The sequence below is a fragment of the Nyctibius grandis genome, chromosome 10, assembly GCF_013368605.1.
Source record: "Nyctibius grandis isolate bNycGra1 chromosome 10, bNycGra1.pri, whole genome shotgun sequence".
Lineage (NCBI taxonomy): Eukaryota > Metazoa > Chordata > Aves > Nyctibiiformes > Nyctibiidae > Nyctibius > Nyctibius grandis.
The window spans coordinates 20,404,791-20,423,919 of NC_090667.1; the positions used below are offsets into that span (position 1 = coordinate 20,404,791).

General features: G+C 36.0%; 1 protein-coding gene across 1 annotated transcript in view; it reads left to right on the forward strand.

Moving 5' to 3' along the window:
• CACNA2D3 (calcium voltage-gated channel auxiliary subunit alpha2delta 3) overlaps positions 1–19,129 on the forward strand; it is a 460,953-nt gene that overhangs the window by 345,266 nt on the left and 96,558 nt on the right. Inside the window, exons 17-18 of the mRNA XM_068408846.1 lie at positions 466–540; positions 13,269–13,352. Coding sequence (XP_068264947.1) covers positions 466–540; positions 13,269–13,352 — 159 coding nt within the window. The remainder of the gene's footprint in view (positions 1–465; positions 541–13,268; positions 13,353–19,129) is intronic.

A 19,129-nucleotide genomic window follows, 5' to 3' on the forward strand; every position in this document is an offset into this window, starting at 1 on the left:
AACTGTACATTCAGTACCATTGATTTAAATTATTCTTTTACAGCATATCTGGAACAAGTGAAGGAAGCTGAACCCAGCCACTCCTGGGAATACGTGAATTTACTAAATGCCAGTATCCCTTTGCTTTGGCACAGGCTATGGTGTATGCCACATACTATAGTGTCTCATATATATGTGTGCATCTAATTCACTCTAACGCACATAGAAATAAGTGCCCTAGATAGCAAAGTGTTCGTGACATTTTAAAATTGTGCTATGTGCTGAATTCATCACAATGACAGGTTCTCATTTTCACAAAACGTCAAGGATCAGAGCTCTGCATATGTTATAAGGAAGTACTATGTGGATAAGGGTTATGAATGCCAGCTTTAAGCTCTGGATAACGAAATTTTTGCCTGATTTTTTTGTTTAAGAATTTACTGGAGACCATGCTAATTAGTATTTCTTTCTCATTTACTCTTACAGTTAGGTATTCATGGATACGCTTTTGCAATTACAAACAATGGATATATTTTGACTCATCCAGAACTTAGGCCTTTGGTAAGAATACTATTTACTGATCTATTTTACTTAGCCGTATATGTTGCATTTGTGTTTCTTTTAATGAGAATAATGTAATATTCATTAAAAAATTAAATACAATAGAGCAGTTACTTTATATTGCTTTATAACACATTATAATTCTTGGTAAATTTACCTCTGGAAACAAAGGTTAGCATGAAAAAATCAAGGAAAATAAATATACAATTTATTTCTGCAAAAGATGCAGGCCTCCATTACTACAAAATGGCAAAGCCAAAAATTACTATAATTATGTTCATTTTACATTGAAATGGAATGCCGGAATGCTCTATTGCTATGTAATAACCCCTATTTGTCATGTTAAAGTGTTAAAGCTAATTTTAATATATGTGCAGAAATTTCAGTAAAGCATATTCTTAAGCAAAATAGGGGCACAAGGGATTTTTATACTAAAAGATAAATAGCAGCAAATTTTACCTTTAGTTTCCCTTATCATCTTGTTTGCATTAATCACAGAAAGAAAAATAGAAGTGCCTGTTATGCAAATATTTATCAGCTTAACACCCTAGAGAACCGGTACGTTCTTGATTGCATCATTGTTTAGGAACAGCACTTGCAAGTGTTCCATCACTATCAACTCTTAGCAAAGCATCAGTATTAATAGTTCCCCTGCTCTATACACATGCATGCCATATGTATTTCTCATGCAGGCACTTCAACTAATATCTGATTTCAACAATATTTTAGTAGAAAACAGAAATATTAATTGGATAGATACTTTAATATAAAAAGAAAAGCATTGAAAAGCATTATTTATTAAGTCATTAGCATATCTGATGTTTTCATTCAGCAAACGAATTTGTCTTTCTAAGATTGGGGCTAGGAATTACACAATTAACATTTGTATTTGTACTTATTGTTTCCCTATTTGTTTTTTAACTGGAGTAGAACTTATGAGTTGTTCAACAGGGGGACTTCCATCAGTGAATGGAAAAACATTTTCTCAGTAACTTCACTGTAAAATGGACAGAAAATCTGATGGAAAAGCAGACATTATAGTATCTTGGAAGGAATTTTAAAATAAATGGTTTAATTGTAATTTTTCTTCTAAGAATATCACCCATGATTCTGAATGGTAGAACTTTTCACAACTGTGGAAAGACAGACAATACCTGTAGAGAATTTGGCAAATTACTGACCAATAAGCAACACAATTCTCAGAAATGGCTCTTGCAAATTATCCTATTGACTTTTTTACCATTCCAATGGTGAGTCACTAAAACTATATAGCCAGATATAGACAGCTCAGACCCCAGTCAGTTAAATTAACATGATCCAGTGACTGTTTTTTTTTTTCACCTCTACACTCCCCACAGACGATTTCTCATAATGATGAATTTGTATGTTCTTGTTTTATGGGAATTAGGACCTCTGCTACTCATACACGCATATACACATCAGGGAGTGAAAAACTTCCAGCCTCAGTAGAAGCAGTTTACTCTTAAGGAAGATGGAAAACTCTAAAATGCTACCTAAGTATTTCACCCCTCAGTCAAAATGTGTTTTGTCTCTGCAAGATATTATATACATACTTCTCAAGTAAGTGTAGGATTTATGAGGTTGATCTACCACACCTAGACCCATCTAGTCCAAAATCCCTTTTCCAGCAGTGTCCAACATGAGATTGTTCCTGAGGAAGATGCAGGAACTGAGTAAGAGGATGTGGAAAATCTTGCAGCAGTCAGTATAACTTTTAAGAGTTTCAGATAAGCTTCTGCTCATAAACATTTGGTTCTGACATTTTAACATTAAGACTTACTAGAGTGGATACTTCTGTTATCCATACTAGCATACTTGTTTTTGTCAGTCTGCTTGACTTCTCAGAGTAGTGATTTTTCATATTGTAACCAGTTTTTATGAATATGCAAAGCAGAAGCTCCTGATCTATGTTTTCTTTTCCATTTCTTACTTTGTATAATAATTTGTGATTGTTATCTCATTGAATCTTCTCATCACAACAAACCACCAATATTTTCAGTCTTGCTGTAATGTTTTTCTATTCTTACTTTTCTGCATTTCGGCATTTTGTTGTCATGTTCTCTATATTTTTCTGACCTCTTATTTAACCATTCTTCCATGTTCTTTCCTTTTCTGACTGAGATTTCCTGCTGAGCTTTATTTGGTAACCATGGCAGAGAAGAGACAGCAATAAGGGCTGTACAAACCTCCTTAGAGCACCTGGATTATAGGCAAAGATTTTTAATGCACCTTCAGGTCTCTTCTACTGCATCTTCACTGCTTTGTTACCTCAACTAGCTTGTCCATGTCAAGTGACTATTTGTGTAATTTTGTTTTTCTCTCACATTCAGCACACGGACTAGATCTAAAATTTGACTGTCATAGTATTCTGTATCTTTTCCGGCAATTTGCTATTTGAAAATTTATATTAGACTAGTTATGTTAATTCACCTTAGTGGTTAAAATGCTGAAAAAATGTTGTGGTGCTTTAATGTAAATTTTTAATATTAAACTGGTTTTTTTTTATGGGAAATGCTAGTGTGGAGAGAAGTTGTCTTCAAAATTTTTAGCTGTTGCAATAGAAAATGCAAGAGGGGATTTTTAGTTCATGATTGGCCACTATCTTCAGAATATATTTTCTTATCTCTCTATGTATTAAAATCCATGTATTTTTTTAGTATCCCATTCTAAATTGCATATGAATGCATTTTTTTTTTATAGCATTCCCCAATTTTTGTAATACTAAAACCATGAGTTGGTTTTGACTCCTAAAAATGCTTTGGAAATCTTCAGGTATCACAGCTACATCTGACAGCCTATATTTGCAAGCCATAGGAATACATATTTGAAAGTTCCCTATCTACATCACAAGAGTTTGACAACACATGCATTTGCTGTACTGTCCCTTTTTCTTCTGGCAAATTATTTCCTTCAAAAATATTAGTATTTATTCATTACAGAATAGATATTTTAAGAAACAGAAGGTAATGAAATCCAGGAACAGTGGATAGCTTTGAGTTAGACTGACAAACGGTGTTATCCTCTTTCCTTATTTCTGTTGTGGTGGCATGTTTTAATGAGGCAAAAGGTGGTTTTCTGTTACTAGCCCTTGCCGCAGTGTACATCTTGAAGGCACTTATTTCATTACCTTATACAAGAGTCTCCCTCTTTAAAATCAAAATGTTGGGCAGTAGCCCATAAGCTGTCAACTACAGGGAACTCATTGTGACATATTCATGGTCTGTTCATTTCAGTTTTTTGGAAGAGTCATTTTTGCCTCTGTGTTCTGTCAGTAGTGCGTAATGGGAGTCTTCTGTTGACTTCAGTGGAGTTTTTGAGAGTGAAGCGATTGCTGGCTTGGCCCCTTAGATTAATATTGCAAGGCTGAATCCTGATACCATTATAACTAGTGGCAAAACATTCCATGAAATTTGTGACAATAAGTATGTGAAAATACGCCTGTAGGACTGGAATTAGTTCATCAAAGATGTTATCTAAGATTGTTTGGGTGGGTTAGAGTTTACATTCCATTTACATCGATTACTGACTCGATCCACACTGCTTTATATCGCTATTATATTTTCCTGTGGTGATGTAAAACTGGAATATTACTAGACTCCTGAGTTACTAACCCCAGCGGCCATATCTGTTCGTTCTGAAGCTGACATACGGCTTTTTAAGGCATTGTCTTTTGGGACACTGAGCAGACAGGCAGGATAGCAAACAGGCGCTGAGGAAGAGTGCTTCCTGTTGCACCAGATTTTTATCTTGTGCTGACCAGTATATTTGATCATTAAGCTAGCTACATTTTTGTGCTGATTATCCTATTGGGTTTATGTTTAAAAATGTTTTTCTTGGAGATTTCCTCTCTTATTTCTTCTGCTTTTTTTTTTTGAATAAACTTGGCTTTCAGTTGGGATGAGTGGTTGCGTGCGCATGGGCAGCTGGTGGGGGTAATTGAGGGAAGAGAAGGAAAGTACTTTCAGGATGCTTAGAAGGTACTTGTAGAGGTTTATGACAGTCGCTGCAGTAGTCCCCAGACTTCCAGCTCAGTGCTGTCTGGAAGCTTTCATGGGTGACTGTTGCCATAGAGGGACCGGAAAGAACGTTCTGTTACATTCTTCTCTACAAGATGTAACTAGAGCGATGAGTCTTGGCAAACAATAAATCATGATAATCAGGGAATAAGGAATCCCTTGGAAATTTCTTTTGGGGAATAAAAAGAGATAGCTTGTGAGGCCTTGCCAATTAAATGACTGAGTGTAAATTACCCGTATGTGTCATGTACACAGCAACTCTGATTTTTTTCTCTCCCTTCCTTTCGTTGCCCTCAACTTCCCCAACCTGCCTTAGGCCGTGCCATCCCTTTCTCCCAGCGGTGGCCGGCTGTGCTGTCCGTGACCTTCCCCAGGCGCTACCGACACCGGCTCCGAAGCCGTGCCCTGGGCGGGGGTCCCGGGACAGGCCGGCTGCCGCGGAGGGGCGGGAGCGGCCCGCGGGTGCGCTGCGGAGCAGCCGCCATGCGGTGGCGCCCCAGCACCGCCGAGGGCGCGGGCAGCGGCGCCCGGGCCGGCCCGAGGTGTACGGCGGCGGCACGCGGCTCATGGGCAAGCGGGATTGCGGGGCGGGGGGGCGGTCCGCAGGGCAAGCTGCAGTGCTAGAATCCAGACACTCAAGTGGAATTTAAATGAAAAAGTGCCTTTATCATCCTTCGGCTGTATTTCAAAGCCTTTTTTTTTTAAAAAATTACATAGTTACTTGTGTACGTTTTAAATGTTTTTACACGTTATACCCTTTTTAGGGGGCATTTCCTATCAAAAATATTCCAGTGGTAACTCTAATACTCCAGTGGTAACTCAAGAAACTATAGCTGGTGGTAATGATATTTCCATTTTTTTAATATTGCTGTATCAGAATGCTCCTGTGTGCTGCATTTTGATTCAAAGTCTATATTTTTACAGAGTGGTGTTTTATTTTCCATGAGAGAATATTTTAAAATGTATGATGTAATTTTGAATTTTATATTTATTTTAAAACCACAATTTACTGTTGAGAAAAAAAAAAGAATTGTTTGGGAGTTCAGAAGTGAATTTTGAGATTTTCAAGGCAGTAAGTTGGTTTCTGAGGCTCCTTACATGTGCTTGAAACATGTACATAAGGACAAAGTTTTTCTCACCAAAGTTCAAAGTTATGTCAGATTTAATTGCTTGCTTTTCAGTATCTTGTTAGCACTTGAAGTATGCTAGGTGTTAGTCCATTAGATTTTAAAATGCAAAATATGTCATGATGATGATACAGTTTGACAAAGAAATGAGTTTACTGAATGTAAAGGAAGAGTAGTAAGTGATATATGCTTTCTATATACACGTAAAAACAACCACCGTATTAATCGTGGCTGATTGCTCATTACTGTAACTGTCATTGTGTAGTCTGTTAGATGTTGGTGCCAGAGGAAAACTGCTTTCTTAGGAAAGTGTAGTGGAATTATAGAAAAATTAAGGAATGCTGCGGAAAGATTAGTGTCTGCCATAGTCACAGATTGACAGCTTTGTGAATCTCACCTGGTGTTAGGGGTTTGTATTGTTGCCTCTCAGTCCTAATATTTGTGTGGTTTGCAATGAATGATAACAAGATTGCTAGCAGGTTTTGTGAAGTCTGTGGCTTTTTGATTCATATTTGGCAATGGAATTTGTATTTTTGTTCCGGGAGTAAAGAAGGATTTTGTTTTCAGTAATTATTAAGTTATTTTAGGGTAGAATACTCAAAGTTCCTGAACAAGGAGCTCAAGTTCCTTAGTTAAAGAAAATATGCGTATGTTATGGAATCAGATTGCTTCTTTTATTCAAATTCTACCATTTTTTGATACCTGTAAGATTAAGAACATATTATGACTTATGAATTAATCTAACAACATTCATGATGACTAAGGATTTTGTAGTACTTCTGAGTTTAAATCAAAATCCTCTGTCCCTCTGAGAAGACTGAGGCATGTATTGCTCTCAGTATAAGCTCTGGAAGGCTAGTAACAGTGATTTTTTTGAATGGCTATATGTAAATGCTCTTTTTATCACTGTAAACCAATTCAATTGATACATTGCTTTCTTTAGAATGATGCACATCTTTATTTAATTTGATTAGTCTGAACAGGGAAAGTTACACACAGAAATCAAAGCCCGTGTGTATATCGCAATACCCTCAATGAAATATATTGCTGGTTTAGCTGCCTAAGTAAGTTACCATTTTAAACTTAGAATGTTGACTGTCACGATATATTGTATTAATATATCGTGGACCTGGAGTATTTAAAGATTGCTAGATCGGTATTAAGTCTTTTGTAGCTGTAAATTCTGGGAAAATTTGTTTCTCCTAATATAGAAAAACAGAGAAATCCAAGTCTCAGGGGAAACATTAATGCCCCACTTAAGCAGTGTTAGCCTTTCATAAGCAGCAAATCTCATTTCTCTCTGGGGAGTCCCGCCTGGAACGTAAGATAACCTACACTTACCCTTGCTTTATTCAGCGACTCCATAAAACTCTACAGCTGTAGCTGACAGCAGAATATTTAAATGATTTGAACAGTGTGAATGCCTCACGTTCATTTAAATAACTGAAGAATTCAATCACTTGAATGCCAATGATTATTCCTATCAGAGTTTACATTTCAAAAAAGACAGCCCATCTGAATCCCTGTGAGAGCATTAAATTGCTGTCTAATTAGAAGTGCAAAATTACATATATTTAAAAGATAATTAAAGGTTTGAAGGCTGTTGAATAACTGGTTGTACATATAAATGAATCACTGAAAATTTGTTAGCGATATGTGAAGCTTTCTTTTATTCTTTGCTTTCAGCTTTGAAGTTAGGTATAACCGAGCTCATGGGTTTAAGTCTGGTAGTATTAAGATAAAGGCAGATGTTTTTAATTATTTCTACTCAAACCCCAAATAATTATAAGCAGCTGCCAGTTTTACATAATCCCAAATGATAAGATCCTGAGAATGCAAATAAAATCCTAAATAGAGGGGTTGTTTTTTTCAGTGGAGTAAATCACATACATGTCACATTGCTAATCAACTGCAATCCACCTGAAAATGTGAGCTCGGCCGATGTACTCTTTGTCCAGTCTGTAGGTGTGTGATTTAAAGCTGATTTTTGCATTTGCTTTTACATCACTCTCTATACTTCCATATTTTGTTTCATCAGTTTAAACATTACTGCACCATTTGTAATGCAAACATATGTTATGAATGCAAGTAGACAGACTAATTTAAATACATGTGGCATGAGAAATATTTTGTTCTGTTACTTTGCTGAAGGATTCTTCTGTGTACATGGTACATCGAATTGTTCCTACTTTTTCTCTGCCTGGAAACTTAGAATTGCATTATTCTCTTTTCCCTAGCAAATGACACGGCTCCTTTTGTCAGCTTTTCTCTGCAGTATTTCTGCAAATTTTATAATGTGGCAGTTGTTCATCTGGCATGAAAAATCAGTCCAAAATAACTGTGTTTTACTGCCAACCATAACCTAGGAACTTCTGGATTAACATCTTAAATAATAGGCTTGTCATGAAGGTCTCTCTTTGGAAAGGAAAGTTGTTCTTCCTATTTTCCTAAGAAAATCAAGATGTTACCTTTTTTAATATTAAAATAAGGAGCTTTGTATAGAAAGCAACTTTGGTTTTGACTGGACATCTATGAGTGTTCTACAAATTCAAGATTAAGTGCAGATCAATAAAAGATTAAAGGCTGCAAGCTAGATGCAAATCATGAAATAAAAGTATCACAAAAGACAAATTGGGATCTCATGAGCAGGAAAAAAAATTCCAACTGAAATGAAGAGCTTAAAAGCCAAGCAGTAGTGATTTATATTGAGATAGCATGCTGCTTCACATGTATCCCCAGGCAGAATGTTTTGGAGCTATGTAGCACATGGTGAATGAAAGCTCAGTCACTGTGGGTGATGTTATATAAACAGGTGAAGCAGTGAAGGGAATTTTTCACTACTGGGTTGGGGGTTTTTTTTGATTGTTTTTTTACATGTCAGAGTATGAATCAGTCTATTGAAGTGATTCCTCGTCTTCTCACTGCCTTCCACTGTATTTTCCATTATCTTGTCTTTGTCCCATAGTATTTAAACTCTTAAGCATTTTATGATAGAAGTATTATTTTATTAATGGACTATTGTTGAAGGACTTAATCCATATTTAAAGTAATTTGCAATTTGGAATTATTACAATCCTTGCTGAAAAGTAGGAAGGAAGTGCCCCCCTCCCCTTCCTTTCTGTGCACGTTTACATAGCAGAGTGGCACGGCTCTTTTTGAAGTGCCGCGCTCAGGGACGTACCCCCCTTTGCAGCCAGGAAAGGAAGCAGCAATATACTCCTGCCTTATTCTATGCAAAGAAGATGCATTTGAAGGACTGGTGACAGTCTGTGTCTGCTTATTTAAAACTATATGGAAAAGTGTGTAATTTTAATTAATGATGCTTTTCCTCCAATATTTGTTCATTCAACCTTTCCTATCAAATTTTGTAGACAAGAATACCTTTACAGGATAGCTTAATGTTAGTTATACATGCAATTGTATTGTGTATTTTATTATGTAGAATTCAAGCTCAGCAAAACATTGTTGCATATGTTCAAGTTTGTCTCCTCTAGCCAAAAAAAAAAGGGATCATTCTTAAATCCTGTTTAGATTAATACATTATACTAATTTTGACGTACTAATCCAAAAATGTGAAACTTAATCAATTAACGCTAAGTTTTAAAATTGGAGGAGTTTTTTTAGTTCCTGATTCCTTACTTTAGTACATAGGATAGTAGTTTGGCAAGCAAGAGCTTTCCCTTGAAATTATTTTACCTCTCTAGCTTTTGGTTGTTGTTTAGTAGATACTTTCTTGCTATGATATTTTCTCACAGATGATTCCACAAGTGTGGCTAAGCAAGTTCACTAAACTCTATTGATGCTTCCAAGGCTGCTATCACAGCAACTTACTCTCTCCTACCTCCCCGTTATCCAGATGGAGCACATCTGAGAAGTTCTGATCACCTTAGGCCCAAGACTTGCAGCTGTTAAGATGTAGCTTGCTCCCTCCGTGATCAGATTGCTACACTCTGACTTTATAAACATGTGGCAGGTCATATTCAACGCAGATGGTTTGGGACTGCTCGTGTTAAAAAAAAAATAAATAAAATATCAAAGCAAAGAGTTTAATAATGGCACATGTAAATGGTTGTATACGGGGTGGTGAAAAAATGTGATTCACTCTTTAAACAGTACATGTCACATGTTGTTTGAATCATCCAGTGCTATAAGAGTTTGGCCAAACCTCAAATAAAAGATACTGAGGAAGATAAAGCTCATTATGATTACCAAACAAAATCATTTCCTGTGTTCTTTCCACAAACAAAAATACGTAGTTTTGAGTAGACTAAAAGATCCTTGTATTGCAGTCCAGATATTTAAAAATTTTCAGTATCTCCCACCCGCTCCCCCAGGGGTAAAGTACTATATAATATCGCCACACATACTGGCCAAAGTAGTTTAGCAGCGCACAGTTTAAAACTATCTCTTTTCCTCATACACTTAAATCAGAGTAATTTGGTAGAGCTCCTAGTTTCTATCTTTCCCAATGGGTCCCTTAATAATTTGTTTCAGTGCTTTATAGTAATCTTGCAGATGGGTTTGGCTTCAGCCTTCAATCAGTATTTTATACTTCACCCAGGAGCCTCAGAGATAAAAAGTTGGATTAGGTTTGCTACCTGAGGGAAAGATATAGATGAATACCATTTTTAAAAGCTGGTGAATTGCTTCTATGTCCATGAATAACTTTTACTAAGAAATTAGTTAAGCAATAAAACTAGAAAGAAGCTAGAGAAGGATGACCAATTGAACAGTAGTGTTATGAAGTATTTTATATTTCTTCTACTTGCATAAAGATATGTAAATTTACTGCTGGAAATAAGGAAATATCTTCATGAAGATGAGATTTGTAAGGAAAGTTACCCAGATGTGCAAATGATTGCTATTTTTTGGTATCCTGTCCTTGCTGGAAGTTGTTTTTTTTTCTCTGCCATACTTTTCTGAACTATAACATACCATCTACTTTTCACTTACTGAATACCTGTGTATGCAATTAAACAGTAGCCCCTAAAGTGTAACAGCTGAATTTGAGGGGTTAGGCATCTCAATACTTCATTAGTTCCTGTCCTAAATGTGTTTAAGGACTGCACTTTTCAGTTCCTTCGAGTGCTTATAGAGCCTAACCCTTGCTTGAGCATTGGGATTTTGGCTTTGTTTGTGCTTATCTGAATTGTTAAGACAGGAATGCTTCCAATTCTGGCTTTGCTGCAGAACTTTGAATGTTTTATCCAACTCTTCATTTGATTGCTTTTGGATTTTGTTTTTGCTCTTTGATGCAAGGTTGTGGAATCTATATGATTAAAATAAATACAAAACTCATAATCAATATGATGCAAATGGTTTGCCTTATGTTTGAAGCCTACTTCTGCTGTCAGACACACAAGATCAACTCCTATTGTCATAAGGATTTGCACATGTGTCTGAGAATGCAGCATAGCCCAGAAGCTCTTCAACATCTGTGAGTAAAGATGCAATTAAACATTGGAACCAGTACAGGAGATGTTTGCTGTACTCAAATCATCCCAGCTACCTTCTATGAAACACTTTTCAGCTCTCAGTATTTCAGAGCTTGACTGTAACCATTTCTATAGTGGAATGACTAAATCAGATCAAAGATTTGCTTGGTTAATTGGTGTAGCCACAGAGAGTAGACATAGTTCCTCCTTGTAAAGATTAAAAATAATATTGATATAGCTGCAGTCATAATGAAAGGCTTGCAAAACATAGCTACAAAAATCAAGCCCTGCTCATGAACTGGATGTTATCCTCTTGTATTTTATTCTTGTGACATTTAACTATATCGGCTGCAAATTTTGTACTTCAGTATTTGGGTATAGTTACCCCTTTGTCTATCAGAGCTGTCACATAGCAAGAATTAATCGTAGCACTGAGCTGCTTGAATTCAGTCTAGTGTGTAAGCATGTGCTGAAAGCAGAAATTCTTTACATCTCTCTACCCATCTGTTGAATAGCATTATCCCAGATGTAGATAACCGTGTTGTTACAAGAATGGTGGCTTCTAGCAGAGGAGCAAGAAGAGCACATGAAAGTACTCTTTAATTGCATCTACGTGAATTCTCAGAACTTAGTCTAAGTCTTACACCAACAGAGTTACTAGGATTTTTTTTTTTGTTATTCAAAAGAAGAATGAGAATTGATTCAGGATTTTATCCCATATAGTTTCCCAGAAGAATCATCTGTAGAAATAATTGGAGTATCCAAGTTATTATGAGCAAAAATTAAGGAGGCTCAGTGAAGCCTCTGCCAGAAGAAACTTTACAGTGCTACCAATATCTCAAAATCTCTTTGTGATTATAATCCAGTAGTCAATATTTTCAGAAGTTTGCTATTCTTGAGAAAGACTTTGGCATGCCTATTTTTAAATACTGTGGTCTACAAAAGCAACTGTGTAATCTTTTAATTTAGAGGGGGAAAAGTCAGGATGGGAATAACCTTCTTAATGCTCAGAAAGCAAGTTTTTTCTTTGGCCTCTAGTCTCTCTGTAGTCTGCAGAATGTGGTTGAAAGCTCCTGCACCAGTGGCCCCAGTGATTAATTGGCTGTCTCAAGCACTGACAGCTTTGGTTTATGGTATAGTTGGTCCTGTCCTGAGGGAGGAGAATCAACTATATATACTGCCTTACAGGTACATTTTCTATCCTTCTATGATGCTGTTGTTGGGGAGTCACAAATGCAATTTGTGGATTTTTCATAGTATCCCAGTGTCTCCTGTCATACTTCGTAGAAAGACTTGTAAGTTTTCCCTCCCACTTATATGCATCATAAAAGACAAAAGACCAGATTTTTACATTATGCTGACCATCTCCCAGACTTAATTTTTTTCAAATATATTGTCATAATTTTTTCTTAACCAGTTAGGTTCTTTATTCACAGATCTTCCTAAATACCCTTTTCTTCTTCCACCAGGCAAGGTTTTTGTTCTCATGCTAATAGGCTCTCTGATTTTGAATGTTCAGCAGAGGGCAGAATTTCCTATATTATAAACACCTCGGTGTCAAATCAATTTGTCACTAAAATGTTTATTTTTAATGTGCAATTTTCAGTGTAACAGTGACTAGTGATAAAAACTATAAATTATCATTATTAGTGTATTACTTTTTCCTCCCCATGAAGTTGTAGATAAAATGTAGTATCAGCAAATGTTAACACCATACTTCCCAAGACTTGCATCTTATCTTGTTTAAAGAGAAATGGGTAAACATTTTGTTGATAAGATTATAGTAAATATAACTTCCTGTACAGCTGAAAGAGTTAGTCTGAGACATTTAACATAAACTACAAGGTCAAGGTCTCATGTATTTTCCATCTGGGGAGAAGGTGGTACAACTACTGACTTTGACTTCCCAGCGTGTCCATCAAGAAAAGCTTTGTATCATGGCAAGAGATCATGTAAATAATCACAACATTTATGCAGCAACATGGTGCACTTTGTATGAATTAAGCTACCTACCGTTATGTGTATTGCATACAATCAGCATGCATCCAGCAAATTTTTAAAATCATCTGATACAAAATCTTTGTGCAAATAAAACAGGATGTGCTAAATATTTCACCTTTTTATCCCAGTATGAAGAGGGGAAGAAACGAAGAAAGCCCAACTACAGTAGTGTGGATCTTTCTGAGGTCGAGTGGGAAGACAGAGATGATGTGGTAAGTGACATGTTTTAAAACCCTGTCAGAAGACATTGTTGCATCCCACTACTGTACCTGGAAACTGTTTGAGTAGTCATCAGAGAGGCCCTCTGACTGCTTTCAGGAAGGGAAGGACAATAGCCCCTTTTACTTCATTCAAAATTTTGTATTGATTCTTCCTTACATATGCCTACACCACAAACACAGACTCTTTGTATCTTTGGTAAAACTCATCACCCTTGCATTCTCCATGCATCCCATTGTGTATTTTTGCTGGATAGCAAATATAGTGCTAGCGAAGGGAATAGAAAATCTCTTTAGGGCTGGCCCAGACAACTGCTGAAACTCAGAAAAGGAGGAGTGAGTTTAACTTCTCTCCATGAGATCCCTCTTTCCTTAATGGAAGTAATGAGAGCTGTACAAAATCAAAAAATATCAGACGAATAAACAAAACTGGATTCTTTGACCTCTGTTCAGAGCACAGATTCACTCCAAACTCCTAATTTCAGACATATGGGTAGCTGCAGAAGCATGCGTTCTATGTCTATCAGCTGTTATGCACACGATCCTTTCTGTTAAACTCATTTTTCAGTGCTCCATCTACTCTGTAGTTTACTCTTTGTCTTATTCTTTCTTACCTTGCAGGCTTAGCCTTTTCTGCAGTACTGTATCAAAAGCTTTCCTTATGTCCGTGGCTTAACCTTTGCCTGGTCTTTCTGTTACTTCCTCAATAAATCTGATTTGTTAGGCATGATTCGTTTTGTGTGAATCTGTGCTGACTGTCCTTAATTAAATCGTAACTTTCCAGGTGTTCCCCTTTCTGTCCTGTAATTTAGTTTTTCCCATAAGTTCCCTACTGCCAAAGTCACGACTGCATGTCTGTATTTTTCATAGATGTCTCCTCAATCCCTTCTCAAATATCAGTACTGTGTTAGCTTCTCTCAAGTCCCTCATACCTCTACTTTTCCAGAGAGGTTTTGCATATATCCACTGAAGGTTCCCATATTTACTTTGTCATGTCCTTCCGAAATCTGGGATGGATCACGTACAACTGCCCCTGGAGTCTTGTCAGTCTTCAGATGTCCTACTTTCTTGATCCCTGTTCTGACATAAGTCTACATTTTCTTTCTCCCTTACAAAATATATATCTTACATTCCTCCCTCTCTCCACTCCCTTTGTGAATAGTAAAACAGTTCATTTATGTTTCAAGCAATGCCTGTTTCATCAGGTGATCGATTGTCCTCATCCTCTCCTACGAGGCCAACTTCCTTATTTAAACTTTTGTGTTGGAGTGCACACTCAAACTTTTTTTTTATGTTTCTTCTGTAGCTTTGTGGTGTTTTCCATGCATACACCATTTAAGACTTCCTCATTAGATTTTCATATACTATAGCAGCCTTCTGCAATCTTGGCAATCGCATTGACATCATATTTTATACCTTGCCTTTCCTCTTATCTTTGATCACGTATCGCTCAACCAATTCCTCTGCAAACGACCTTCTAAAATTCCCTCTCTCTTTTCAAATGTTGTTGCTGTAGTTACATACAGCTTTTAAACCTTCATGATATTTTTTTCCTTATTATTTTTAGGATTTTTTTTCCCTTTTTATTTCTTACAATACTTTCTCTGCTTAATTTTTACAGTTTTAATCCCTCATTTTTAATCATATCTTAGTGGAAATTCAGTGGTTCAGTTAATGTAACATTGAACTATTTCTATGACATTGAAAATGAAGTTTTATTTATAACTGAGATTCTATCTGAATACACATGAAAACAAATGTCTGGATTCAGCTCTGGGTATTTCCTTTGTTTGAGACCCGTAAGATCTGTCATTTTTTCTGAAAATTTCTAGCAAAAATAGTGTTTTGTCTATCTGTAGGCTGCAAAAAGTTTTATTTCACTTTTTGATAAAAGATACATACGTACATTTTATCTGACTCTTTCCCTTTCACCTAAAGTTTGTTAAAAAGTATTTTTTAATTGTAACATAGAAACAAGCAGCCTTTCCAATTGTTTCATCTTTTGAAGGAGGAAATAAGTTAATCTGCATTACAAATAGACTAAATGGAGCATTACGTTTTTAGAAAAGATCCAGGTCCATTGCTCAATATGTAAGAGTAAAAAAATATATAAATCATAAGTTAAATGAATTTTGATAAATATTTAATACATGATAGAAAAAACCTAGATATTCTATTGTAGCTTTGGAGCAGCAGTAAACACAATTTGCAGTACTCATGTATAATACAGGTGTGTTGTAGTGACTTCCTTGAATGATTCCAGTCTATCAATGATAATAATTCACTAGTGCATGCCTGAAGAAGCAGGCAGTCTTTGATAAATGATCCCCCAATAGATAGATTTTCTAAAACAGCCTACACATCTACTGTTTGATGATTAGTGACCAAGTATTATTTGAAAAAAACAGCAGGTTAAATATTGTAGAAAAATGTATTAACCTTTCAAATGTTGTCCTTATACTTCAGCAATACCACACACAAGTGGAGACCTTCATGCAAATATCTAAATAGGAAAAAATGCAGAGTCAATCAAATAATATTTTTACAGCTATTTTTAAAAGTACGCCTGGTATATCATTACTAGTTTTTTGTGTTTGTATGAAATCATATGTAAGTCATTTATACTATGCTATGTTACTAAGACATTCAGAAAGGCTGATGGTCAGAAATACTAACAGAAGAATAAAAGAGGAGATATGAAATGAAATCATTAGCATTATTAGCATTAGAGCTAGAATGAGAATGGAATTTGAAGGATGTTCTGTAGATTGTTGTAATGAAATCCATCTTTTTATGCAACTTTTCTGATGTGAGGATCCAAATGAGTGTCCAAAAAGTGTGTTATTTTTGTTGATCTTTAGTAGTAGGCTATTCCTTAATATTGTTAATTTTGAGTTTAAAATGGTAAATATTGTGTACGAGACTTAAAATGTTGTGCAGTAACTTATTGGCTTGAGAGCTACATGTGGCTCTGCTTCACCCAAGGCCTTGGATTTGATATTCTTGATTTTTTCCAAGCTTGGGTAGTAAAGCATTGTTTATTCAACTGTAAAAGGAAAGCATTAATGTATTCATAAAGCTGCTTTTAATAACATAGACTACTACTGGTATAGTTTTCTCCCATGAAACACTTATGTGGAAGCTGATTAAGACATTTTCTTACTTTTTACCACATTAATTTAATGGTTATGTAGTTTTCCAAGAATATAGAATGATCTCATACCGTAGCAGTGAAACTAAGTTGTTAGCAACTGATTGGAAGATATTTAGTTGAAGGAGCAATAATGTGTATTACTGTGAAGAGGTGAAGAAATAGGTTTTCTCTAGTTATCCAATAAGGAAAAGGTGGCAGAAGTAAGGTTAGAATTTTTTTCACCATGAAGTAGAGTTGGTGTAAATATATATTCATCAGTTCATTTTCCAGGTTAACAGTACCTTCTACCTTGCTGTTACTGCATTTTACTAGAAATAGAAATCTTAGCATCAGCTTATTAAACTAATAGTGTCTTCCAGCAAAGTTTGGGAATACGCAGTACCAAAGACAAGAAGTTTCAATCTGGACAGAAACCTTTTTCTCATTAACCCATTTCTTAAAATTGTTTTATTATAATTTCTAGCTGAATGAAATATTTTTTTCCAAATAAAAAAGACCATGAATGAATGTTTTGAGGCTTGAAGCCAACTGAGGCAGTACTTATTTTATACATTTGAGGAGGGAGATGAAACTGCAGAAGAGCTGAGAAACCAGATTACAAAGCCAAGAAATGTAATCACAGCAAGCAAAAAAAAAAAAAAAAAAAAGAAAAGTAAAACTCTAAATCCCACATGCAGACTTGATCTTAAACAATACTGAGAGTTTGGAGGCCCTTTTAGTAAATCTATGACTTGCCTCAGGCTTGTGGGAGGAATGGGTCTTAGTCAACTGCAGGCACCAATAGGAGAAAAATGAAAACCATGTTAAAGATAAATGAAACTGTTCTGTAAATGTTAGAAAGTAGATGGTTAATTAAAACCAGCTCTCCAAGTCCAAAACCACAAAACTTAAAATGGGAAAATATTTCCAGAATTGCCTATTATGTATTGTTAAAAAAATCTACAGTAAAATATATGCTTTATTTTATACATGCCTCCAGCTAAAAATTATTCTTTTACACTCACTGACAGAAGAGTAAGACTGTTAATTCAAATCTAGATGCCCCAGAAATAAATTTAAAGAGCTGCAAAGTTTGCAGTTTTTGATAGGTCTGCCATGCTCAACTTGTTCATGAGAATAAAACTAGGTATTTCACTGGCAAATTTGGTCATTCTCTTTTCACTCTGTACTAACTCAAAAAGCCTGCAGAGTGTATTGATACAACTATCTTCACAATTTTTCATTACAATCTGACTGAATTGCCCAATCTGGCATGAGGTACTGGAGAACAGGAGATATTTATTCAGCAAGAACAGGATGTCCAAAATTGTATTCAGACAGATAAGCAATAGAAGAGACATAAAGACATTCATTTTGTCAATATTGTTCTGCATTTTGAATATCTGTGAAGAGGAAGTGTGAATTGACTAGTGATAGTGGAATTTTCCTATTGTAATGAAAATTACATCTGCAAAAGATTTATAGGTGCTTCTTACCACAAAAAATCCCACAAGTATAGCAATTTCATTTTGTAATTGAAGATATCCTGAAACAACCACCTTAAACTTTCTGCATCTGTGCCATTGATTAAAAATATAAGCAAAAGAAGTTGCTTCTTCCATTCGTAAATTTAAGAGTGTTCAGATGAATTACTTCCATATATGGGTGGTATAACTGCTAAACATCAACTTTCTTATTTCTTCCATAAAGTCCTGAACTGAGCAATAGACAAATTCAAAACACTAAGGCTGAGGATTTCTCAAAAACTGTGTCTTGTCATTCTTCAGTTTCAGCCCAGAGACCCTGCTCTCAGACCAGCTGTCTCAGGGTAGCGCGTACTCGTTGATAGGGACACTGCAGGTTGTTTTGGCTTATAGAGCTGGGGGACAGTTATTGGGTTTTTTTACTCTTCTTTTCATCATCATGGTGCATTCATCTAAGAGAGAGGCTGTGTCAGCTGGGGTCTTCTGGGAGGAAGGCTCTTATTTTCTAGGGAGAAAATAGGTGTGCTAAGGGAAGACGTCTTAGAGGTGATCAGTAAGGGACTTTGCAGCACAGATTTGGGAGCCTGCAGCTCATGTAGAGGCTAGAATAAAGTTACTGAAAAACAGTGTTTGTGGTAATCTAAAAGTAACAGATTAACTTGCAGAGCAGCAGGTAAATCATTGTGTATGAACCCTTTTTCATTTATTTTGTTTTCCCTAGCTGCTATGATTTTTTTCGTTTATATAGTAATGAAACCTGTTTTTGAAGGGGACTTAAAAAGTCTTTTGCATGACTTTGAAAGGGGAGAGGTCCAGGCCAGTTCTTAAAGCTGTGACTGACCTAGGGCTTCCATTACAGAGATAAAATTTATTACCTTGCAAGGGGCACCTGGACACCAATGGACAACAGGGGGAATCAACAGAGCACTGCAGCTGTGTGTTCACATTGAAACAGGTTACTGATCAAACGGGCTGTCGTTCTTTTGCTAGTTCTAATTTTTGCTGCAGTTAGGATGCAGTTTCTGGTGCTAGTTTAGGATGCAGCCCAATGTAGTGTATCAAGCAGTAGCAGAACGAATAGTGTAGCGTAAGTGGAGTTTTCTCTTTTTTGCTTTGTTATTATATGTATAATTGTTGATATATTTAAACCCTGA